General features: G+C 47.1%; 1 protein-coding gene across 3 annotated transcripts in view; it reads right to left on the bottom strand.

Annotated features, from left to right (window-relative positions):
- Positions 1-500: 500 nt before the first annotated feature.
- LOC149345121 (uncharacterized) overlaps positions 501-26,497 on the bottom strand; it is a 52,724-nt gene continuing 26,727 nt past the window's right edge. For all 3 annotated transcript variants that reach the window (XM_089546443.1, XM_089546444.1, XM_089546442.1), the window contains 8 exons: positions 22,021-22,550; positions 19,793-19,899; positions 15,842-15,897; positions 13,489-13,556; positions 9,554-9,684; positions 7,766-7,838; positions 5,158-5,278; positions 501-1,319 (listed from right to left, as the gene is read on the bottom strand). In XM_089546443.1, the coding sequence (XP_089402569.1) occupies positions 5,176-5,278; positions 7,766-7,838; positions 9,554-9,684; positions 13,489-13,556; positions 15,842-15,897; positions 19,793-19,899; positions 22,021-22,550 (1,068 nt within the window). In that variant the 3' untranslated portion in view covers positions 501-1,319; positions 5,158-5,175. The remainder of the gene's footprint in view (positions 1,320-5,157; positions 5,279-7,765; positions 7,839-9,553; positions 9,685-13,488; positions 13,557-15,841; positions 15,898-19,792; positions 19,900-22,020; positions 22,551-26,497) is intronic.

The raw sequence follows: 26,497 nt of genomic DNA, 5'->3' as shown, positions 1-26,497 counted from the left end.
CAAGAGCAAAATTCAAAACTGCTTCACCCCTTGCTACTGCAGCAGTGCACCCAGAGATACCTTTGCGCGATTTTCCTGTTAGTCATACCTTTTTCATGAAATCATCTTTCAGCAGGCATCTCTGGCAGCCGACACGTTGGCATTGCTGTGACTGATCCTATGTTAAAATCAGCTGTTTCTGCAATTATGTATGTTGATGTAGTTCTGTGAGCAGAACTGAAAATTATTCACGCTTTTTTATCACTGCATCATACGTGATATGTCGGGCATTACATGGTTAGGGTACATACCCCCCGCAACTGAGAAGGGTATGAACAGGGGCCCGTACTCCCTGTCTGCCATCAGTGCCCCTCCGTGTTCTCCTCTTCTGCACCTCTGTAGTGTACATCTCTGTAGTGTTGTGCATACTTTTCCTTCCATGTGCCGCAACCCCAAAAGCCGATTCAGAAACAGACTACCGTTGTGCCACCAAGTCTATAGGTTGCGACACTGAGCATGCGTAAGAAGAGAAAGCACAGATTTATTGGCACGCTAAGTGCCCACCCTGCACTCAGGGATGTGACAAAGTTGTGACACTAGCATAGTCCACCAGAGCAGGAAAGGACACACAGAGGTTCGCAATAGGCTGGCCACCAAACGCGGTGCTGGAAGTTGGTCGGCCTTCCAGCACCTCGCTGGGCTTCCAAGTACTCCTTGCTGGCATGTCAACACTCTCAGCATTCTTGCGAGAACCAAGATGTTGGAAGTGGAGGGTCGTCATTCCAACATTTTGATCAGAGGACACCAAGCACATTTTCAAAAATTACGTCCAAAGGAACCAATGTGTTGGGACTTGCAAAGGTCTCAACACCTTGGCTGCCTCAACATTTCATTCGCCGCAACCGAGGTCTTGGAAGTCCCTTCCAACACCTCGGTTAGGACGACGCGCCGCTGCAGCTTATTGTTCGCGGGCAACCCAAGGCGGTGGATCGACCAGCGTTCCACCACCTTAATGTCGCTTCCACAGACACGTCTTTTCTCATTACCCCAAGAGCGGGGCAGCCACGATGAGCGGTAGGTCCGTGGGGTGGCGGGCAGTGCCGTCCATTTTATTCGCTCGTCGCCGTCTTGACCCGAGGGCAGCGGGAAACGCACGTGCGTGGTGGTGTTCGTAGTGCACGGGGCCCGAGGGGGGTCGGCGGTGTCCCATCACGGCGCAGCAGCTGCTTGGCGGCCGGCCAACATAACGAGAGTCAGCTCCTGTGCCCAGGGGCTCAGTCCTGGGGCAAGGCTCTCATCAGGCCGCAGTCCTTGCGGTGAGTGTCACGAGCCTGCACACACTGCAGCACCCCCAACAACCCCCCGGGGCATGCTGTCACACACACTGCTCTTCCATTGCAGAGTGCAAAGCACAAATGCACACATGCATCCAAAAACATTGACACACAACCTTGGCAGCTGCTGGATCACTGCGTATTTGAGCCACCACTCACTGCTCTCGGCCTGGCCTGCACGCTTATCCTAACCCGCCCTTTTACAGCGACGGCTGTTAATGCCAGTTCTCCAGCAGCGGCGTAACGCGGACGACAGAGAAAAGGGGAGTGACTCTGAGTGCACACTTATGCTTGCCCTGTTTGCTCCTGTGCACAGTGAACAATGAATTAGCTTCTGCAAACAGCTGTTGCTGAATCTCACTTTACACAGCAGTAACCAGACGGTCACTTTTTCCGGTCACATCTCTACCAAGACCAACTTTAGCGTGAGTTGCTGACAACTCCTGGTATAAAAAATAAACACTGCAACAGGATGACAGACAGTGAAGAATAAAGTTATGGCTCACGCACTGACTTTCAACATAAGTTTGCTTTTGTGACAACAGAAAAACAAACTCAATGCAAAGCTCAAATTTGCTGCATATGGGAGCCAAAGTGGCCTGATCAGGGCGGTGTAGGGGTGCCGACTAAAGTACAGCAGTAGTAAAATGGACGGTATACTGACTCGGACCTGTGTGACTAATGCTCTTCCCCCTGTTCCCCATACACCGGCCTTATGTCTTCCTCTCAAAATAAAAGCCTTTCAATCAATCAATGCAAAAGGTAATGCAAATTACCAAACAAACAAATATGGGAAGGCAAGTGAGCAGGCTACAGTGCAAGCACCTCCCCGAGTTTCTTTTTCTCTTGAGCGCCTCGTCGACTAGCCTTCTCAAGTGAAAAGCACCCCTCCTCCTCCGATGTTAGTGGGAGTCGTGGAGTACGTCACATGTCTACGTCATGACCTGGCCTTGGAATGGATTCTTTTCTTGCTTCTTGCTACCCGGAATATTTCACAGGGAGGGAGAGGGGAGCGGCGGGGTCTCCTCGCGATGTTTCGTCGTGCTTTTTTTTTTCGTTCTCCTTCCTCACCTCAGTTATTTTTCTTGATGTTTTTCCACCCTCTCCATACCCTACCCTGAGCTTCCTGGGTGGGTGTGCAACAAAACAGCTTGACCCTTCTCTTCTGGTCGTCTCCCGCTTCACGAGCGTCATTTCGCGTCGCTTGGCCTTCCCGGCCTCGCTCCGCTGTGCTCGCAGATGTTTTGCTGCCCTCCACGCCTTAGATGTTCCCTGAGGCTGCTTTGCCTAAGCGCCACTTAACGATTGAGAGAAGCGATCCGTTCGACCACTTCAACATGTCAGCGAGTGCATCCTTTCATACACCTGTCTTTTTTCATCAGCGTTATCCCTAGTTAACAGAGCATCCTTTTCATGCCTGCAGGCTTCTTTTTTCTTTCTTTTCGTGAGGCCGCACCACCGTTTTACGACTGAGGGGCGCGAGTACCTAAAGGTCAATGGCGACAGCGGTAATAAATTTAACGCAGTCTACACAACGGTGATTTAGCTATATTTTTGGACCTTAAGAAGGCTTTCTATACCATAGCGCATTCAATCTTGTTGAACAAATTGCAGCAGCACGGATTTAGAGGAAGAACTCCCGGATTTTTCGCTAGCTATTTACAGAACTGTCAACAGTATGTTTGTATAAACAAATTTTCATCCTCACACCTTACATTTTTAACAGGAGTTCCTCACGGTTCAGCTTAAGGGCCAATTTTGTTTTCACTTTATGTTAGTGAGTTACCCTCAATTATGCGGGCATCTAAACCCATCATGTCTGCTGACAACACTGCACTTCTTTTTTCTGGAAAAACACTGGAACAAATAAGCGCACCATCATGAATGAAGAACTAATAAACCTGTCAATGTGGCTACGGATAAATAGCTTAACACTAAACACCTTTAAAACAAAATACATAGTATTCCGCTCTCTACACAGACATACTGACACACATTTACTAAATATCTATTTCAAACACTGTCTGTTGGAAGAAGTTGACAGAATAAAATATCTAGGCGTGGGGTTAGACAATACCTCGAGCTGGAAAGCACGCATTGACCAAGTAAGTACGTTCCAAATTAATAGCATCATAATGTTATGCTCTACTTAGCAGCAGAGCGCACTTTGATATATATCTGTTTTGAGAATTATCTACTACTCGATTTTCCACACCTACCCCGCTTACTGTTGCAACTCTTGGGCTTCTACATTCGAAACATACCTGGATCCCATTATACGCTGTAAGAAACGGGCACTAAGAGCTAAGAAAGTGTGGCACACGGTCAAGACATTCTTGGAATTTTTTTTTCCTTGCAAAGCGTGAACTTTTTTATTTTGAATTTTTATGAGGCAGTGTCTGTTAAGGGCGGATAAGGGTCTTAAAAGCTTTTTTTTATTTGTTAACATATCTTTCTAAAACTTAGCACCTAAGTATATCATTGAATGCTGATTTCAAATATGCATTTAGATTTCAGTTGTCTGAGCTGGAACGAAATGCATGGCAAAATAAAATATCGTAATTATAGGTCATTTCTTACGGGCCTTTATAGCAGTTTATCAGTTCAACAAAGATTTTTTAAGAATAAGCAGACATTTGCCAAGGCCCAAAACACATCCTAAAGCTAGCAAAATGTCTGTAAAATAGTTTTGCTGATCATAAATAAATAACAAAGTTGGAAAGAAAAAATGATGTGGCAGTAATTAGCCCACACTTGGCCTAATTGCTAATACATCATGTTTAAAGGAAAAAAGAAAGCTTTAGCATGTGTGGTGGACCTTTGGAAATGCTTGCATATTCTTAAAAAAGCTTTTTTAACTCATAAATTACTATAAAGGCCCATAAGAAATGGCCTAATTTAGATGTTAATTTGCGATAAATTTTCTTCCAGGTGAGATATTTGAGATCTAAATGCATGTTCGAAATCGGCACTCTATGATACACCTGTGTGCCAAGTTTCAACAAGTTGTGTTGAAAAATAAAAAAAACAAGTTTTTAAGACCTTCATCCCCCCTTAACATATCTACAGGGAGAAGAAAATTTCATACAAGAAATTTAGAATTCACAAATCGACGAAGAATGTCCCGACTGCTGCCCTAGGACTGTAGCAAAAGATAAACAGGGTCAAAATAGATAAACAGTCGTGAAGAAACCTGCTCCTCAAGGCGAGTATCTTATACAGCGTTTCAGACATCACGTGCAACGCTGTGAAAGGTATGGAGGTAATCCGCACGAAGAAATAAAGGAAGGCGTGTTACTCCGCGCTTGTTTTGTGGCCGAGTGGTCTAAAACAACAGCGCGTCATCAGCAACAAGCGCTCATTTAATCAAGCTCATGAGAAATGTCACATTTAACAAGTCTGCAGGCAAACCATTTAGTATTTTGCACTCACCACACGAAATGCAATACTTTTTGATCACGGATGTAAGCAGCGCAAAAAAGAGCGCTAGTTTTGACAGCGCTGCACCTGATGTGTGAAAAGAAGTATAAGTAGAAAACCGCAATGAACAAAAACACCCATTTTTCTAGCATTTCCAAGCAATACAGAGCTGTCATGCTTTACGAAACAACTTTTTTTTTTTCAGTATTTCCCGGCCAATTTCAGCAATGGAACTTTGGGGCAGGCTAAAAAAAAAATGAGGTGTAGAAACAGATACCACAATCACTAAAAAATCGAAAGCAATTTTTTGGATTTCAAAGCCGCATCCCCCCCCCCCCCCCCTTAATGCACAGAGATTACGCACCAGCACTCTACATGACGCAGCTCCCAACAGGAGGTCCGTCCCCCCCAAGCGAGTACTCACATTACTTTCCTCGAACCGCTACCTCCACGGCCCGCTAAGCTGTTTCCGATGCCTTGCACGAGATCGGTCCACTGTTCTGTGATGCTCGCCTTGCCTTGAAAGCCATGGCACGGAGAATTCCCTGCACCACCACACGAGGACCACACAGCGATCGTCCTTGATGAACACACCAATCGCAAGCTTGTCGTAAAAGCTCCCAAGTCATATTGGCATATTGTGCCAATTTTTCACTTGGTTACGCATGTCTCTGAAGGAATTTACCCCTCAATGCAGCACTTTTCCAAAGCTCGGGGCTGGCAGAGAACTGAACCTACACTCCCGTACAGATTTTTCTTTTTCTGCGCGTGCTGACTGCCAACCTTTCTTCCTACCATGCTACCAGCAATGCCTCACCAGCGAAGCCACTGCAAAACTGCATGTGTGTGCTCCGCCGTACTAGAAAATGGCTTTCTTTTTTTCTCGTGAGCACCTGGAAAGTTGTTTTTTTCCACTGTCTGTACTAGTAATTCCTGGTACACTGGTTACCATATATTGCCAATTATAAAATTTTTCATGGTGTGAAAAGTATGCACTTACTCGCTTAATGAACCGCACTCACATAACGAACCCACCCCGCACTTTTACCATTGACAATTTACTTTTTTTTTTTAACTGCTCCCTTTCCTCAGCGCATTTGAGCTACAGCAGAGTCAGCCTATATTTGGAGTTGAACTTCTTTTTGCCCATAGGGGTTCGTTGACGACACCAACACCACCCGACCACCAGCAGACCAATCATAGGGCACTGTCAAATTCGAAAACCTGAGGACTACTAAAATTTGCAAACCGGCCCATCCCCGAAAATTCCAAAGGATCTCCAAAACTTTGGAAGTCCGCCAAAAAGATTAAGGTGAATTAGTTATTTGGACTAATATAATCCTATACAATCCAATGGGAGGCACTTGAACATTCTAGAAGGCGATGACATGTGCATAACATATAATGTCAATGGAACCGGTTCCGACCGGAGTTCTGGCAGAAAAACCACAAGAACAACATTAGACACTCATTGTACACATCACAGCTATGCCAACAAAAGCGCTCTTCTAACTCAAAGCGCCTATTTTTAAGAATTGTGTAAAGTCTGTGTAAACACCAGGTATACAATTGTGTACAAAGTGAGCTCACACCTTTTTCTAAGAGCGGGCTGCACCTAACAGCAATTTCTTCGTTACAGGTGAATTTTGCATTCTTCATCTCGTAATTAACTGGGGTTTTTTTGCCATACAGTGAAAGCAGTTAATAATATCAAGTGAAACAGTGTGTAGGGTACCATGTCGTCTGGCATTTTTGCGCCTGCGTATTTTACCACTGGTAGTAACATCATCTTTGTTCCTAATTCAAAGCTTAATTTCCACCTTCGAAATAGAAATTATTTCCACAATCCTTTGGGTGTTTACTTGATAAGTTGTGGCAATTCAACGTTGCTATTTTCAACAGTTATGACAATTTGTACGAAATTTTGCACATCCCTGCAAAAAAACAACCACTGGTATTCTGCGATGAAAAACTAACAAACTGTCTTTCATAAAGGGTAACTGCATAGGTTTTACAAACCGACAAGCTTAAGACGGTCGAATGTGTGAAACTTGTAGGTAAAGCATGCGAAGTTCTTCGGGCCTAGCATTTGAACTGGTGACGTAATCGCCGATTAAAATCATGACGGTCTTCAAGCTACTCTGCAGCGCACAACAAACGCCAACTAGGGGGCACATGATGACGTCATTGAAGGCATCGGTACACTTACAACAGATAAACACCTGCTTTAAGGAAAAAAAAAAACAACAACGCCACCGAAGGCAATGCCCACCAAGCATTGTTTGGCAGCATCCAGCAAGGCACGGCGGGGTGTGGCTGACAGCAGCAGTAATTTAAAACAATACCTTCCATGACATCACAATGAACTTACCCACACTCTTCCAGTGCATTGAGGAGAAGTGCAAAATTCAATCGTCTATTATGTCACTATTTTAAATGCGAGTGCAAATACACTTGCCATGCTTTACTTACAGCCTATAGAGATTTGAATCCTTCAATATCGCAAAATTCTCAAAAAGTGGTGCAGTTGCCCTTTAAGGCCTGAATATGCTATTTCAGGGGGAAAGTATTTAATTTCAATGGAAACAACCAATGGCGTGTCAAAGGGTTAAGAATGCGGCTAAAAAGGCCCTCCAAATTTGTTTTTGTTTTTTTGAGCTTCCTCCTGATTTCTAGTGCTACAATGTGGAGCCTAGTTCCGTTGCTTCCCCTATTAATTCCTATCTTGAATAAAGTGGTGAAGGTGGTCTCGAATAACTACTACACGCAGCTTCCCTTGGTCTCATCATCCTGCTAAAGATAAGCATGATAAGATAAGCATGATAAGATAAGCATGATAAGTATGATAAGATAAGTATGATAAGAACTAAGTATAAGATAAGTACGATAAGATAAGTAAGATGAGAAGACCCCAGCAGCGCCTTCTGAGGCCTCCAATGGGTTTGCCCAGGACCCCACATTCCAAGTCCACTGGCCAAAGAGCAGTGCCCTGAACGGACACACGTACGTGTGCCCCCGAGAGAAACACTCACCCTGGCTCCAGCTCTGGGAGGGGCTGTCCGAAGGCAACCACTGGCAAGGCCTCGACGACTTCGATGCGATGCACTGCAAGGAACGGTCACACAACCACAATCGCACGTCAGCTGCGCTCGGGGGGGAAAGAGATCTGCACGCTCAGCACAACTCACCAGTGAACAGAGAGTCAAGACAAGGCAGACACAGCGCTTACTTTTATCAATTGTGCTGGGGAAAATAAACATGAATGTAAGCTGCTCATGTGTCCCCCCAGGTGGACACGTGAGATCATTGAGGCTGGAAAAAAAAACGGCTAGATTACTGGGTGCTCTTGCATGTTGTGCCGACCAAAAATGACCGCAGAAAGGTAGTATAGTACAAGCCTGTGGGGGACACACTGCCTTACGCCAGGTGATGCAGTTGTCAGAAGGTAAAGAATGGAAAAATTTACGGACAGGCTAAAGATGCACTACGTTATGCCAAGAAGCAGGGATGGGTTTAGTTTAGTCCAGGTTGCAATGCTAAAATGCCTGAATTGTAGGACTAATTAGAAAGAATGAATCTTTCAGCATGATTATGAAATAACCCAGGGGCATTAGTTAGGTTAGCTTGATTTGGGCCAACAACAGCATTAATGCACTCAAGCTTTGGCAGCGCGAACTTCAGGAAAGGAACTTGTCTGCGGAGGAGTTAGGGCGAGATTACAGCATGTGCAACCCAAAACACAGTTAAAATGACATCAGTCACAAAGCTGCAGAGCGGCATGGTCTCTCTGACCGCAGCCTGATGATCCAGCCAGCATGCTGTGTGCAAGGGAAAGCAGCACAGTAAGCTGCATGCAAGGCGAGACAAAGACACGGGCACTGCAACAAGGAGAAGAGTAGGCCAACAAATAGGCATTGTCAGCCTTCATCACAAACTTCCCGATGGGGATGCCCCAGAGACAAGCTGCTGTGAGAGGGGGCCGCGGGCATTCACGTAGACGCGCAACAACGATGGGCCTTTCCATTGCCACAAACGCCCCCTTTTATCGAGAAGCAGCTATGTTCCCAAATTTATTGAAGATGCAGCATTGAGAAACAGTAAATTGTGAGCTTTTTGTGTCGAGGACTACACCAGCACAAAAGAATGAGCAAGCCTCCCTTGCAAGTGCTTCCCAGATTAGGAATTCACTTTTTCAGAGAGAACAATTAGAGGAGATGTAAAGGCTCATGCACAGTAGGCAACCTGAAGTATGTAATAAAATTTTAGGAAATAAACATCAAACTGTTTAGTACGACATTTGCCAAGCCTCCATTTTCATGTAAACGCAGCTAGCATGCGCAAGCTCAGGGATAAAGAACATGACGGGGTGGAAGAAAGGTCCACGTCCCTTCTTTTGCCCCGTGCTCTGCACAAGTTCTGTGCAACTACCACGGAGACAGTATGTCCAATCGGCGAGCACTCGTCCGCAACAGCCGAGCGTCAGCGTAGAGTGGCCAAGCAATACCAGCGCAATCCTCACACCCCACCTTCCACTGGCACTGGCGATGGGGTCTGCAACACAACTCACCATCCGTGAACAGAGAGAGAGTGGTGCAAGCTTGTACCTCAATCAGCGCACTCACCTCGCAACTGACAGGCTGGACTGCTGCCTCAAGCAAGGGGGAGCGCGTATTTCCCTGCTTGAATACCTCGCAGTTCTGGCAAATCGTGCATGTTCGCTCGCAAATTTTACGGCGACAGAGTGTAAGTGACTGCGCCTGTGAATCCCCCTCTCCCCCCTGTTTCAGCACACAGTGGCCAGAGATTGGAGTGCGACCCACCATTCCGTAGGTGGCCGCAGAAGGAGCGGGGGCAGGCGGGCGGCCGCTGCTCTGCCTCCGGCTGCGAGCGGAGCTGCTTGCGTCGCAGGCGCTCCATCTGCTGCTCCTCCCGCATCCGCTGCATGTCCCACCTGCAAAACACATCAGCACGTGTCAGGCACCATCATCGGCCCAAACACTACTGCAAGACAAAGGCCTCTTCACTTCATCTCCAATTCACTTCCACTCTCACTTGGTCTCCACATATCACACGCACAGTTGACAGCGCCAATCGTACGCTGGGTTACATCCGCCGCAACTTCGCCAGAGCTCCTTCATCCCTCAAACTGCTACTGTACCAGACATTAATACGTCCAAAACTAGAATATGCCGCATCCATCTGGGACCCTCATCACGATAACCTTATTCACTCACCAGAAATGGTCCAACATAACGCAGCCCGCTTCATTCTCTCCAACTATAACAGGACCGCTAGCATATCTTCATTGAAATCAAGCCTTAATCTGCCATCCTTACCTTCACGTCGCAAAATGTTTCGTATCTGCCTATTCCATAAGATGTTTCATCATCCACACCTGCGCAGTGAATTAATCTCTCCCCCGCATCACCTATCATCAAGATTAGATCATGCCTACAAAGTAGGTGTCCCATTTTGCACAACTAACGCTTTCTTTCAGTCGTTTTTACCTCGAACAGCAGCAGAGTGGAATCACCTTCCCGCACCAACAGCAACCATCAAAGATCACCAGCTTTTCAAGAACGCCTTAGCTAACGTTGTATGATTAGACACATTTGCAACTTTTCTGATAATAGCCCCATTTCGTTTATTGTATTGTTATGCTTTTATTTTTTTCCTGTAACCACTCCCCTCTCTAATGCCAATGGCCCTGAGGGTATATGAAATAAATAAATAAATAAATAAACACCACCCTCAGCCAGCTGCAACTACCTTGGCCCGGCAAACTACCCAACCTGATCCGCCCACCTGTGTCTCTCACATCCCCTGCTACGCTTGCCTTCTCTTGGGATACAGTCGGCTACCCTGAGGGCCCACTGCATATCATTAGGGCTATGCGAATATTCGAAGTTTTGAACATGAACCAAATACGTTTGATGTTCAGTTCATATTCGTATTTGCAAGTCCGAGAATACTCTGGTTTCAGTTTATCAGGGTTTAACGTCCCAAAGCAACTAAGGCTATGAGGGATGCTGTAGGGAATTGCTCCGGAAATTTTGACCACCTGGGGTTCTTTAACGCGCACTGACATCGCATATTCTAAAATTTTCACCAGCGATCATACACCATGCCAACTTTCGTAAATTCAGCCACGGCAAAACCACAATATCTGAGCAATAATCCGATGATCAGTTCAAAGTGCCGGGCAAACAAAAAACACGTTCTCTTCGCTTTCTTTTCTGGCATTGATCATGTGGATCAATCGCCTTTGGACAGCGATAGGCTTGACTTCATGCGAAATTTCACAAGTGGGCTTTCCCACATACGACACGTGATGTGAACAAGATGGCCGACCACCCACTTCGAGTAATCGCAATGAGAATGCGTGCTGTTTCTTCTCTGATCATTCCATAATGTGTTGCATGCTCAATGCACACACCTACAGCATTTGCCCTGTCGCCTTCATAACTCTCCTAGCGTGAGCTCTGCCATCTCGTTTTGGTCAACTATGACATGAGGGAAAGCCCACTTGCAGAGCATTTCATGAGGCTCCCGAAGGGGCGATTCAAGGAGTCACAGCAGGGCAAGAGGTCACGTAAAAGTCCTGTGTCTATGTTGCATGGTCCACTGCAACCCGCATACCTCTTATATCCACTTAACAGCAGGCGTGACGACGATAGGAGAGCCCCTTTTGCCAGGTCAAAAAAAAAAAAAGCCCCAATGTGCGTTCCCTCGCTTACGTCCAAGGTGTTCTTCCAGCACACTGAAACTGCATGTCCGTTGTGAGCTTTTTGGTGTTTATGCAATGAACCCTCCTCAAAAGACTCCCCTTCATTTTCGCATTTTTGGAATTTTTTTTTTTTTTCGGAGGCACGGGGCATTTTATTAACTGACCTTCGGATGATCCGGGCATTTCTTCCGTACCCTTGAAATCCACATAAATAAGCTTTTACTAGGCATGCTATTTTTAGTTTCCAGTCTTGGGTGAATTCATGGATTTTGTTTTGCATGGCCACATTACAGGTTGAATACTGTTTGCATACTGTTATGCTGTCTAATCAAGTACTAGTATACATTTCTGTGCACATGATATTTTTTTAAATATGGTGCTGAGTCATTCTAGATATGTTTACTTCAGTTGCCAAGACCACACGCTATCTCTAATAAAAAAAAAAAACTAGGGGCAACAACATTTGCTTGTTTATCTATTTCTGGCAAAAATACTGCTTATTTATTTATTTATTTATTTATTTATTTATTTATTAGAGATATTATCAGTCCGGTCAGGACCAAGATAGGAGTGATACAAGGTACAGATTACAAAGGCGGAACACGACAAACAAAACACCAGCACCGTCCAGTCGGTGCCAAGTTTTAACATATCAATCATATTTAACATAACACATCGAATCAAATATCTGTTCATGGAGAAAAAAAATTTTCAGAAATTGTGGTGAACTGTGGCAAGTAAAGGTAAAATGTTTATTATAAGCAGGATTCTCAATCAAAAATAACTTGTCCGTTATTACCGAATGTTTTCTACACCCATTGATGGATTGATGCAGACTACACCCGATGTCTGTTAAAAAAAGAGGTACATTTAATGGCGAGATAGGGCAGCCAACAAAGTGAGTGAAAAATGTATCTTATTCCCAATGGTCCGTTACATCTATGCCCCTATATAACGGGATCCAACTGCAATGAAATGCTTGCAGCGTCCATGGCAATCCCAATTCTCGGAAAGGAAAGGATAACAGTCCCCCTCTTCGAGAGATTTCAAACACTGGCAAGGCATACCAAGCTGCAGAGTAAAGCTCAGGTGCAAACCTCTGGGCTGTAAACTTTTGACGAAGGCTACACCTCTTACTCAAGGCATGCCTTTATGGACGATGTCTGGTGATATTTTTGCTTCTTCAACTAACAATGGAACGAAGCTAAACATTCAAGCAATTCCTAAGCCTACTGCACACTAAGCTCTTAACACGCCTGCCACACACCACTGAGCGCACCAGCTTGAGCTGCAGTATTCCACCAACATTTTTATCCACGGCTGCCAGTAGTTTGAAAGTTTCCCAAAATGCGCAATGAAAACAGCGCAAACTTCACGAAGGACGCCGAAAGAGGAGACAAGACACAGGCGCTGACTAACAAAAAAACCTAACAGTTGACGAACAGCTGTTAGTCAGCGCCTGTGTCTCGTCTCCCCTTTTGGCGTCCTTCGTGAAGTTTGCGCTGTTTTCGTTGTGATGGAAAACCAACTAGCTCGTGATGTGTTCTTCAATCTCAAAATGCGCTATCTCAAAATGCGGATGTCACAACCGAAGACATTGCTTTTTTTTTTTTTCTGCGCGTGAAAAACAGGTGCATGTTGCAATCGAGAGCGCATTAGAATCACATAAATGTGGTACACTCATAGCCCGTCAACTGCACAACCATTCTTCTCACAACAAAGCTGCTTGGTGATTTTCATTCGCTGCAGCAGTGCGGCGCTTTAGACAAGACCGCACTGTGTGTGGTGCCACTCCTGCTGCCATCCCAGTTAGAGAGAGGAGGGCCCCACCATGCAGCTCTACAACTGTCCCAGTCGAGAGACCACAAACTTCTGGCACGGACTGCAGAAACCAGTCTGCCATTGCCACTCCCGCCTTGCCAATACCGGCACAGGGACAGCCCCATCATGTCACGGGGCAGACACAGGAACAGACAGTCAGAGCTGCGATGCACCTGTGATGCAAGAGGCCCCGGTAAAAAAACTCACTTTTTTCGCCTTCGCTCGTCTCGCTCTGGTTTTTCGTGCCTTTTTAAGAACACCTCGTCATCCAGATCCTGGGGGGAATGAAGAGAGAGAGAGACACGCACAGAGAACAGCTGTGTGAGTGATTGGGGCCCCATTGGTGGCTCATGTGGCGTGCACCACAGCTGTGGGGTCTCCACAGGGGCTCCTACCACACAGTGGTAGCCTACAGCTGCACTTTGCAGGGCACCAGCTTCTTAAAGGGACCATGAAACGATATTGACTGAATTAAGAGAAAGTGCCCAAGGGATCGGCATGACATCAACCGGGCACGCCCACTGAGAAGGCTCGCCCAGACTGGCGTCATCGGGACAGGGGATGCACGGTGAGGCAAGACGCTGATCAGCTGCAAGCTACTTCGAGCAGCAATTTTTAATCATTATTTGTAAATCACAGGGTCCACACAGAGCTTTTACATTTCACTCCAATACTCACAAACACCGCCTCTACAGATCTGTTGACCTAGATTATGAGCATCGAAATCATTTCAAGGTCCCTTTAGCTTTTTTTTTTTGCCAGGAAACATCGGCAATGAGATGGCCACGAATACCCTAATTAATAAGGGAGTAATTACTCACTGACGTCCACCCGAGCGCAGCCACACGGCCACAAAGGAAAGCTATACAGCTTTCACAGAAACTTCTTAGTTAAAGAAAAATTCGTCCTGGTCCGGGGTTCGAACCCGGGACCACCGCTACACCGGAGCAGTCACTCTACCAATTGAGCTAACCGGGACGGTAAGCTTATGGTAGGGCGAGAGCGAATTGATCTATAACTCGAAGTGGGAACAGTGTTGACCAAATATTTAGGGGAATCCCCCAAGGTGGAGTAGATTTGTAATAAGGGAGTAATTACTCATCGAATACCCTAATTCCTGCGTCTACATATGTGCACCTAAATATGAGTGAACAGCAGCACTCAACCAAAGGCGTTGGATACAACAAGCTTCACTATGCAGAAACAAGAGTGAGAGTGGCAAACACAAGCTCGGCAAGGTGCAAAAGATTCCCTCTTAGGAGCCCATGATCTGTTGCTATATTCGTCCCAAAGGCATGCAACCCAGTACTGTTACAGGCTGAGTGTCAGTGGATGTACTGATGTCGTGCCAGTGATAATGCAGGGACCCTTTTCTAGCCCTCTCCAGGAAGGAGAGGGTAACATGTGCAAAGTCGGATTCAATGCATGCCTACACAGGGAATGACACTGCTAGCACAAAAATCAACAATGCACACCACTCCGAGTTTATCCTCAACAACAGGCGCCCAAATGTTCCTCACAACTAAAGCACTAACACCTGTAGGGACAAACAACTGATCACAGCTACACTAGGCAACCCAGACAAGTCGCCTTGCCATGACCTCCTCACAGTGAAGTTGTTCCAGAATTCCAATCGCCGAATGTAATACCCCTGCCACACGGGCACTTTCGATCCTCACTGAGTCAATGCTGATCGAACTCAATGCAGATCGCTGGTTGTCACACGGCCACTTTCAAGCACAATCGAGCTCGATCCTGCTTGACTCGATGCCGACTCCTCAAGAGTGCTTGAGGTTCCAAGAACAATCGAAAGCACTCTCGCTCGTACGAAGCTATAAAAATAAACATTAGTTAACAAAAAAAAAACACAATCGTTGTTGCTGTAATTGATTTAAATGCAAGACAGAACATTTTCAGGCACTATGCCTGCTTATATGCAAACATATTTATAAATAATCTCGACACCATGCCAACCACGCTCCAAGCTTTGCCGTCAGTGTAAACAACAAAGATGGCGTCCTCCTGCTCGTCGACGCGCAAACTGTGGAGCGAGCGCAAGACAGCCGCTCTCATCAACTGCTGGCAAGACCGCCTAGATGATTTGCGGTGCCAGAAGAGAAACACCACAGTCTACGCAGAAATCGCGGAGGCGTTGCGGACCCTCGGGCTCCATCGCACAGCAGCAGAGGTGTGCCACACGTCTGGCTGTGGATTTGGCTGCCGCTGCACCCGACTGCACAGTGTTGCCGGAGGACATCACCATGTTCTGGCTGTTGTAGGAACATTTGGCGCCACCTAACACACATGAGGGAAACTTCTCAAGGAGCACTGAAAATGCCCGTGTGGCACCGTATGGTTCGAAAATCTTGATGCAGATAGAGTTCAATGAGGATCGAAAGTGCCCGTGTGACAGGGGTACAACTCATCTTTGATGGTAGGAGCAGCACAACACTGGGCCGGAAGAGCGTGATATTTCCAATATTTTTACAATTCGGGGTTGTGTTTAAAGGGTGAGGACGAGCACTCCACACGGGAGAGTGGAGCCCATGGTGTGACCCACCTCTGTGCCTTCCATGGTGTAGGCTGTGGCGACTGTTCTCACCCTCCAAGTTGGCACTGCAAAAGCACACACAAAGCACTCTCAGTGACGCAGCAGTCACAGCCCCATTACCACGATCATCATCATCATCAGCCTGACTACACCCACTGCAGGGCAAAGGCCTCTCCCATGTCTCTCCAATTAACCCTGTCCTCTGCTAGTTGCGGCCACTGTATCCCCGCAAACTTCTTAATCTCATCCGCCCACCTAACTTTCTGCCGTCCCCTGCTACGCTTGCCTTCTCTTGGAATCCACTCAGTTACCTTTAAGGACCAGCGGTTGTCTTGCATTCGCATTACATGCCTCGCCCAAGCTTATTTCTTCCTCTGGATTTCGACTAGGATTCAACTTCCTCTTGATTCAACCATGATAGCCCTGCTGAGATAAATTCTTCCCACGCACTCCCTTCTCAAAGGGTAAACCTTTACGGTATTAAGAGAGCTCTAGTGCACTCAAGCAACCATCAGTATTAAGGGGGCATGCAGCTATCAGCAAGAATTATTTTATTGCTTGATGCATTTACACAAAAAGTTTTGAGCTCATTAGGTTTATAACTGGTCTCACAGAGGTTCACTGTTACACCTTTAATCTCCAGAAATTGTTTTTATCTTCTTCCTCCGAATCTTGAGAAAAGCTTTGGTTTGTGGTGGTTTAACGTCCCAAAGCGACTCAGGCTATGAGGGACGCCGTAGTGGAGGGCTCCGGAAATTTCGACCACCTGGGGTTCTTCAACGTGCACTGACATCGCACAGTACACGGGCCTCTAGCATTTCGACTCCAACGAAATGCGACCGCGGTGGCTGGGATTAAACCCACGTTTTTCAAGCCAGCAGCCGAGCACCATACTAAGCCCTCTTGTGAAAAGGCTGCAAAGTTTAAGAGTAATGACTGAAGACTGCAACAGACACGGGACGGAAGCAGGTGACAACACAGGGCGGTACTCACAACTCAGGACTGTGCTGCCACCTGCCTCCGTCCCATGTCTGTTGTGGCTTTCAGCTGCTATGTCTCACTGACTGGCCTAGCTGAAACTTTACCCTCCCAAGTTTAAGGAAACGTGGCAAAGGCCTGGTTCAAAATGCACTGCGCTCCTACTGGCATGCAACAGGTCAGGACACTCTTAGAATTCTATTTTTGCAAAGCACAAACTTTGGTTTTGAATTTCAATTTTTTTGCAATGCACTGCCCGCAGGCATATCTAGAGGGACAAAAAAATTTCATACAACAAATTTAAAATCCAAAAATTTCAAAATCAAAGAATGTCTTGACTGGCAGTATGGCCCTGGGAGCGAGACCACTGAGATAAAACAGCCGTGAAAAAAAAAAAATACTCTCCACCGTGAGACAGAAAACAATAATGGAGCACAAGCATTTGCCCACAATGCACAGCAACCGCGGTTCACAAAACAATTTTTTTAGAGTACTGCCCGCTAAATTTCAGCAATGAAACTTCGGAATAACACAATAAACGAGGCATACAAGCGGACAAAGCAACTTTGAAAAGAAAAAAAACTATTTTGGGGCAATTACTGCACATTTCATCAGCCGCATCCACCCCTGAGTGAGCCCGCACTGAATGATAACCACATTCAAATGACAACGACGCAACGGTCACCAAAAATGGAGCTTCTACAAGCTAGAAAAGGTGAGAAAAACAAGCGCAGCCATCACCACTACCGGCCATTTCACAAGCAAGCTGAGGTGATGGCAGGGAAGTTTTTCTGTGCAACCCCTGCGCCATTCACTGCTAAGCAGTGACCACGCAGTCCTTTCTTTGTCTTGATGCCACGGGTTGAATTGAGTGGCAGGAAAATACGAGGCAGAACAGCGCAAGCTACACAGCGACAAGGAAGTAGACAAGACACACTACAGCGCTGTGTGTGTCTCATCTACTTTCTTGTCCCTGTGTAGCTTGCGCTGTTCTGCCTTTTGATGAACCAACTAGCCCGCGATGTGTTATTCAGGAAAATACATTCTGTTTTTAAATCCAACTTTCTCAACAATAAATGCGTCTTGTCCCCTTGGACAGACACTGAAACGGCTGGAAAGAGTCACACAGAACCAGTTTTTGCCAAAACACAAATCGGTACCATGATCCTGATCTTTGACACTGCCGACTGCTGTTGCTGATTGAGTGGTTCAATTCTTTGTGGGTGCAAGCTCCCCCATTAAACAGCTTTTGACTTCAGCGCAAGGTTTCCTGTCTCCGTCCTAGGCTGCCTGCCATCAACCGTATGCAACAGTACTGTGGGTCTGCTGCTTTTGCATTTGGAAATGAGCAGTGTGCCAGCACAAAAAGGGACTGATTAAAGTAGGCTAAGGCTGAGTTGGAACAATCAACCAGAAATATCATTGGTTGTAACTGACATTGTGCAAAACTCTAATACCCTTACCACACGCGCACAAGAAATGGCAGTAAATGCTCAAGGACTTAAGTTTGTTGATGCCCTTATTTTCGGTGTTGGTGCTACACGTCCACATTTAATGCCATTATCGAAAGTGAGGATGACGGTAACGCTTGCAAGGTAGTCAGAAGTTTTTATCTGAATATAAACATTGCTAATGAGCACAATATATCGGGAATGTTGTTCAAATGTAATGTAAAAACAATTTTCTAGAAAATACGGCTGTTCCTGCTTTACAAGTCAAAAAAAAAAAAAGTAGCCATAAACTCGCATGTCAGCACCCAAGTCAAGAGTACCTGTCAATAAGGCTGGTTAAAAAGGCGCTCTTCGCATTGAAAATGCGGTATAGATGCCTCATCTGACTGAAAGTTAAGAATTAACCATTTCCTACTGGTTAGGAAGTTGTTACTAACAAAGCTGCATGCTTCTCTGCGTGTGGAATGGGAACGAGAGTACGCACTGCACGGGCGAATGAGCTGTGGCGAACTCAGTAGGTGAATGGCAGTAAGGCTAATGCCATTAAATTTATGCGTGTGGCACCGCACGAATGCCATTAAAACCTATGGCAGTAAGCACTTAATGGCATTAAATCTGTCCGTGTGGCATGGGTATTAGTCTGCTTAACTGCAAACAATTTTTCCAACAAGAAAACTTTCATTTACAGACTCAATGGCACTTCCTGCTCTACCCACAAAAAGGGTTAGCGCAGGGAGAGATGAGTCAATCCACTGTATTGTACTCTCAACCAGAAAGGAGAAGGCTCACCATCTATTTATAAACTTGAATTTCTGAAATGGTAAACTTCAAAGTTTTAATATGAATCTAAATTCAAATTGTTCAGGTTTAAAACTTAGAACAACAATTTAGGAATTGATAATTTAAATCCAAATAAAAGTGTTAGTTTGAATTTCAATCTAAATTCTGGTTCTTGATATTTGAAATTTGAACACTTTAAGCTTAAAATCTTCAGTTTAATCTACGATTTCAGATAAAGATAAAAAATTTGAAACTGAAAATTAAAATTAACTTTAAAATATTTTGCACGTAAAGTACAAATTAAATTTAAATTTCAATATGAATATTAAGAACCTTAAATTTAAATATCATTGATTGATTTATTGGGGTTTAATGTCCCAAAGCGACTCAGGCAATAAGGGATGCCGTACTGAAGGGCTCACGGAAATTTCTACCACCTGAGGGTTCTTGAACACGCACTGACATCGCACAGTACATGGGCCTCCAGAATTTCGCCTCCATCGAAATTCGGCCGCCGCGGCTGAGATCGAACCCGCGTCTTTCGAATTTAAATATGTATTTAAATTTAAATTTTGTCTTTTCATTTGAATTTTTTTATTTCACGCTTAAATTTGATTATATTTAAATTTCTGACAGCAGATGTCCACAGCGCCACCACTGCTGCGGCTTCATCGGCAGTTCAAGAGGCTCTCGATAACAGCTCTCGCCGTAAAAATAAGCGAAGGCACACACAAAGCTTCAGCGTGCTCACCTTCGATTGCCTCCAGAGCCTCCTCGGGGGGCGGCCGTGGCCAGGAAGGGTACGGCCTGTCCGTCCACAGGAGCCGGTCAGGCTCCTCCCGCAACACTGAAGATGGCCTGGAGAAAAAGCCAGACACACTGCCTTTCCTTCCTTCATCTCACAACACCACATGCATTCCCCTGAAATGATCTCGATGGACACGCTCTGGTGCAACCGATCCGTAGAGATGGTCTCCGTGGGGGTATTACAGCTGGCTCACCCAGATTGCCCACTGATATCATCAGGGTAGGGGACGCGCATGCGGTGCCCCATTGGTGGTGCCTCCTCTGCCACCTAGTATCGATACTGCAGCCCTGCAGACTTTTCGCCACCCTTCGCTTCTCCAATTCACTCTACCAATCCTCATACTAAGTACTGCATTTTGCCCCACGCGCTTTAAATGTTGATCACCCTGTGTCACCTTGAACTGCATCATTAGCCTTCCATGCTGCCACGTACAGTTAAAGCAAGCCTGTTGAATATTTTCTGCTTCATTTCCAGAAACGATCCTCCCTCCACTGGCTAAAAGCAGACAAATGGGTAGCACAGAAGCAGCAGGGAGTACAATTAAGGAGCCTGCAGCTCTGGTGCCTGCCAGTAAACAAAGGCAAGCTTCTCACATCGTGCACTGCCCAGGGAAATGTCTCCTGCTCCAACGCAAAAGAGGCTGGTGCCCACTGGCCACTGCAGAGGTGCAGTTCATGCCCTAATAAAGCGAATCATGATAGATTATGATTAAACTTTTTGAAAAGACTCCACTGTTTGAATCCTTCACGGGTGATACCATATGTGGCTCCCAGAAGGTTGCTCAGTTTTCTCGCAGTCAGCAAAGAAGCGTTTGTGAACTCATTTATACTGTCTGCATGACCTTGTGGTGCGCACCACAAAAGCACCGAACTAGTGTGTGGAATGTTACCTTTCTGATGACTGACACCACCACGTGTGAGTAGCATGCCGAACTGTGGACAAGGTCAGTGCGCCCCTATACCCACTCTTGCGTGCCTACACAGATTGCAACCAGGGTTGCCAGGTTTGGCTACTTTGCGCCAAATTGGCTACTTTTGGGAGCTCTTGACGACAAAAATTTCAGCTTGGCTACTAGGCTACTTTCTGGCTACTTTTGAAGTGCTGTTTATGAATACCATTATCCTGTTATACCTGCCTTGTTTTCGATCAATGGTGAACAATTTAGCGGGGTTAGGCCAAATGCGAATTAGTTGATCTAGCACTTCGGTTTTCACTTCCGTTTCGGTTCAAGGCTCGGTTTTCCACGTCGGGCAGGCTTCAGACAAAGATCGGCGACTTAATTGGTCTTGAGCTCCGTCTCAAGGGTATGACGGAATAGCATTAATGGGTTAATGCCCAGATATGTAGAATTGGTCATTCCCTACATTTATTGATCGCTGGGAGTCCTATCGCACAGGTGCAGTGGTGAAGCGATGCGACCCTGCCCTGCGATGGCAGGTGCTGCCACCAGTGGGGCTTGTACGACCCAGGTTGCGCTTCCCAGCAACCAGTCACAACTGACCAGTAATTTAACTGCCATAAGCGACGGTGGGGAGTGCACTCATAATCTGCTGGGCAGGGCTTCACTACTAGATTTTCGCGTACGCCTTCACGTAGGACTCACACAGGGCATCATCTAGGGCTGCACGTAGGGCCTCACTTTGTTTATTCACCACGAAATCGCGAAATGTTTAATAACCACGACTGCGTCAAAGGAACACAATAGCTATATGGAACACAAAGTATTTGCTCTGGTGAGGAGAAAACTATTCCTTCTGGTCACTTTTCAACTCTTGTCATAAATACCTCTGGCGTTTTTGTGCTTCTGTTCCGTGGACTTAGTGCATAGTATTTCTTCAGCGATTCTGTTATGCTTCCAAGTTATTTACAGGCACTGCTGCCCTCTGTCTTCAAACTGTAAATTTCCTGCCTCTGGTGACGTTTTCGTGGCGTCTTGGTGCCAATTCTGGCTACATTTGAGATCGTGGCCGCAGATTGGCTAATTTTTGGCTACTTTTATTATTTTTGTGGCTATTTTTTGAGATTAGGACCTGGCAACCCTGATTGCAACGGACACCGACCACTGACTAACAGTAGCGTAGGCACAACCACACTGACCAAGGGTGGCAGTACTCATCCTCAGTTCCATGTCGGTTGCGCCGGCCATTCCGCGCGGGCCGCGGGGGACTCACCTCTTGCGGGCAGCCTTCCGGGCGGCCGCATCGGGGGCCGCCTCGGGCGGCGCGGCGGCCTCCTGCGACGAGGACTGGACGGGGGCCGCGGGGGGCTCCGGGGGCGCCTCCTGGGCGCGCTCGGCCCCCTCCTCGGCGGCTGGCGGAGGGCCCACCCGGACGGGCTCCGGCATCGCCGCCGGTCGCGCCGCCTCCAGCCGCTGAGGCGGGGGCTGCCGACGGGCCACCGGCTCCGGAGCAGGCCGGGCCAGCTCCGGGGCCGGCCGCGACGGCTCGGGCCCGGCGACAGCGGGCTCGTCCCTGCGAGCATCGACTTCGGGAACGACGCGCGCAGGCGACTCCGCGCGGTGCTCCTCCTCGCGGAGCGGAGCGCCCCTGAGATCATCGTCGGCCCTCTCACGCGGCTGCTCCGCGCGCACCGGGCTAGGCGGCAGTGGCGTGTGGCCGAACGCCTCGAACAGCGGCTCGTCCGTCTGGCAGCCCACGCTGACCAGGCAAGGATGCTGCAGGCGGCGCAGGCGCTCCTGGAGCTGCGAGACGGGCACGCCATGACTGAGCACGCGCCCACGCACACGGCACATTGGCGCGCAGTCGCCGCTGAAGACGCCGTTGTCTCCCTGACCCGTTGTCTGTTAAACCTCGCGATCCAACTGCCAGCTCAAAAACGCCAATAAGATCAACAAAAACATGCTCAATTCTTTAAAGGAATGTAGACGTCTAATTTTAGTGCCGTGTTTTCTTCTTTGTAATTACACTTAAGATATACATGGATCATAACGTGGTATTTCCCCACGACCACTAAAAATTTTAACGCGAGAGCGTTAGGAGCTCGCGATGCGGAAAAGCCTGCGGCGGCGTCGCCGACGTCCGTACACATGCCCCGCGGCAACCGCGACCCCGTCTCGTCGTTTGTGCCTGAAAAACCCCCAGCCACGACAAAAGTGGCTTGAGGCTACCTAACACATGAAAAAAAAATTAGAGACCTTCTCCATGATTCCTTAATGAATAAAATGCGATAGGATCTACGTGTCTATCGTAATTTAGACGTCTCTCCTGCGAATAAATTCTGTCCCTTTCGCCACTTCAGAAAAACACTGACATGCGACCTCCGTATCCATGAGCTCCTGGCAGACGGACGCTCGATCGGAGCCCCACCGCAGCATATATACAATCGTTTCGCGCCAAGAATCACTTGAAACCAGATTTTCCCACCATTACCAAATCACGCCAACTTTCCCCGCACTTTTCACAAACATCTCACCAGTTTCGCGCCAAAACCAGCCTCCATCTTCTGACAATGAACCGACATCTTGGGAGACGTCCGACAAGACGTCTAGTGTGACGTCTAGTGTGACATCTAGGAAGCCGTCTACATGTCTACATATTGGAACGTGTCTACTTCACGCGCCGCCTTGCGCATATAAACTGAACTAACATTTGCGAATAGTAGCACTCCTATGTTCTTAAAAATTCTTAATAAAACAAGTTAAAAACGCGCTGTTAGTAGTTTGCTAGTTCTTATTTTATTTTTATTTTCTGCAATAATGGTGCGTTCATCGCTACCGCCTCAGCAGACGATCTCACCCGCCCGATTTCCTCTCGCGCGATTCACAAATATTATCGTAGGTCCACAAAGACGGCTTTATTTGCCGCCAGTTCCTATAAAAATCAACTTAAAGGGGTGGAGACACCAAATTTTGAAGCTATAAAAAGCCTGCTATGGGATTCCTATGTATGCAAGGGCACTGACAGCCAGGTGTTGGACACAACAAACGCTTAAAAAATATTTTAATTCGGTTCCAAAGATTACCTAAATGCTCACTCTCACGATCTAGAGCCATCGCTAGCGCCATCAACCCTAAGGTCACAAGGTGGGAAGAAAAATTAGTTTTAGTGACGTCATACCAAAATAAAGTGATGTACGATGAGCGGGGCACAGCCGCGTGAGCGCAGTCGACGCACCAGCGAGCCGCCATTTGCTGCTAACCGCCCCTCGCTCGGTTTGCGGCGCGCCGTTGCGAGCAACGTCGCACCGTCCGATTGCAGCTCGCCGCCTGCGTCCGGCCTGCTTGATGTCAACGGCGGGCCGCTCGCGGCAAACGCAACGACGGGAAGCGGCAGCGTCATGATGACATAGGGCGCACTCCTTGGAGCCGGGCGGCCTGCGCCAGTCTTCGTGCCGACCGCCGGCATCTGAAGAACGCGATAGTATTGTTTGTTCACGTTTATAGCAAACCCTGGGATATATGAATATCAAAAATGCATCGTTTCTGACGATCGTTGGCAAATACCGAGTTCCTGGTAGAAGTGATGACTGCGAAGCAAGCAAATTTCATCCCATAGCCGGTTTTGTGCTGCTGCTACCTGGTGCTGTTCGCCTGCCGTCTGCTAGTTCCGTTGCTGAAGACGTCGTGGAAATCGAACATATCTCTTATTATGGGACGAGTTCACAGTAAAGGGGTGCCGAGCGGAGCACGTTTCTGAGCGCTGGCCAGTCCCGAAGCGCCCTCAGCTGCGAAGTCGATACGAAACCAGCTAGGCCTAGCGACGACTAGGGCAGTCTGGGACCAGCGCGCAGGTCGTCGCCCGGCGTTGCTGCAGGCAGTGTCGTTGCCGAAAGATCCACATTTAGCACAGTCATGCTGTCGTATCTCGAATCTAGGAAGCATATCCTTTCTGGTAGCATGGCTGTTTTGTATTTTCTTGTGCGGACGTGAAGTACGCCGAGCCTGCCGGCCGGTCGGCCAGCCTGGATACCGTCTGCCGACGTCATAAAAGCGAGCTGAAGAGTGTTCTTGACGTAAATAATAAACCATGGGACAAGAAATGTGAAAAAAATTGTCATTTTTGAGGATCGCTGACTAATACTGAGCTGCTGGTAGAGATACCAACTCTGATATGAGCAAATTTCTTGCCACAACCGCCTCGCAGCTGCCGTTAGCCCGACGTTCGGGTCCGGCTCGCCTGGCGCCCGCAAGCTCCGCTGCCGAAGGCGTCGAGGAGATTGACCATACTATTATTTTATTGTGAGATGAGCAGCCAGCTTACACGAATCCTGAGGCCCGAAGTCCTCAGGATTCGTGAAAGCTGGCTGCTCTGCTGATATTTATTCAAGCTTTGATAAATTAAGTGAAAATACTTCTTTTGTGCAGCATGTTGCGTAAACCATGATACAATTTGTTTTCTGTTAGCCCTGCGACTCAGCTGAGCTCACAATGGTGATTTATTGATAAACTGGCGCACCACGCAGGCGACAAGAAAGCCCTCTTTGTGGTGGGTGCTTTATGGCCGGCAGGAAGGATTAAGAGTGCATGGGAATTGGTACTGCATTCTAGCCGCGCACCTAATGTTTTCCTTCTAAAAAACCTAACACTCGCCAAGAAATTGAAGAACAGGCTAAAAACATATTTTTTTTACCCTGTTGGAGCTCTTTCCAAACTCCCAAGAGCAAGCAAGTCTGCTTTAATACCAGCAGAAACAATGGCTATCAGGAGCCTAAAAAAGACTGAAGACATTGTGATCTTGCCGGCTGATAAAGGTAATGCGACGGTTGTGCTGGACTGCAAGGATTACATCACAAAAATGGCTGGACTACTGAAAGACGAGTCCACATATGCTAAAGTCAAACGAGACCCAACAAAGAAGATTGAGAGCGAACTGCAAGAACTGCTGACGGACGTCTTCAAATTTGTTCCACCGCAAAGCAAGAATTTATATTACCGACTCTTATGTCATAATGGCTCAGCTCCAGCTATCTACGGTGTTCCCAAGATACACAAGCCCGACGTGCCTCTCAACCAATAGTAGACTTTACCCGGTCCCCCCTGCATAAGCTTTCTCGGTACCTGCACAGCATCCTGCACCCCCTGCTTGGAACAACGGAGACGTATGTGAAGGACTCTAGTCACTTCGTCAGGATGTTACAGGACGTCGACATCCAAGAAGACGACATCATGGTGTCTTTTGACGTCAAATCTATGTTCACCTGCGTGCCAATAGACTTCGCTGTCCAGTGCTGTAAAGGCGTCTTGAAAACGAAGAGACCCTTGCCAACCGCACTCCGCTTGAAGCTGTGGACCTATGCCGCCTTTTGGAATTTTGCCTGCAGACGACTGTTTTTGCGTGTTGAAACGGGAAGACGCGTCTGCACTACTACATCATCTGAACTCCATCCAGTTCACTATGGAAGAGGAGAGTTCTGGTCGCATTGCCTTTCTCTATGTTTTGGTACCGGAAAGCCACACATACAGGCCAATACCTGAACTTTACCTCTGCGCATCCGGTTGGACACAAGCGCTCTGTGGCATCAGCGCTCTTCACACGCGCGCAACGCCTATGCTCATCCCCACAAGCACGAAGGAAAGAAGAAAAAAGGATAAAAGAAGAACTCACTAGAAATGGCTACCCAAGGCAAATTCTAAACTCGCAGCAACGCCGATCTTCAAATCCACCCACGGCACCGAAGAAAGAGCGGAAG

The sequence above is a fragment of the Amblyomma mixtum genome, chromosome 5 (genome assembly GCF_055824585.1).
Source record: "Amblyomma mixtum isolate Tamu chromosome 5, ASM5582458v1, whole genome shotgun sequence".
NCBI classification, from domain to species: Eukaryota; Metazoa; Arthropoda; class Arachnida; order Ixodida; family Ixodidae; genus Amblyomma; species Amblyomma mixtum.
The sequence above is the reverse complement of the archived record's forward strand: the minus strand, read 5'-3'. Positions and strand labels throughout refer to the sequence as shown.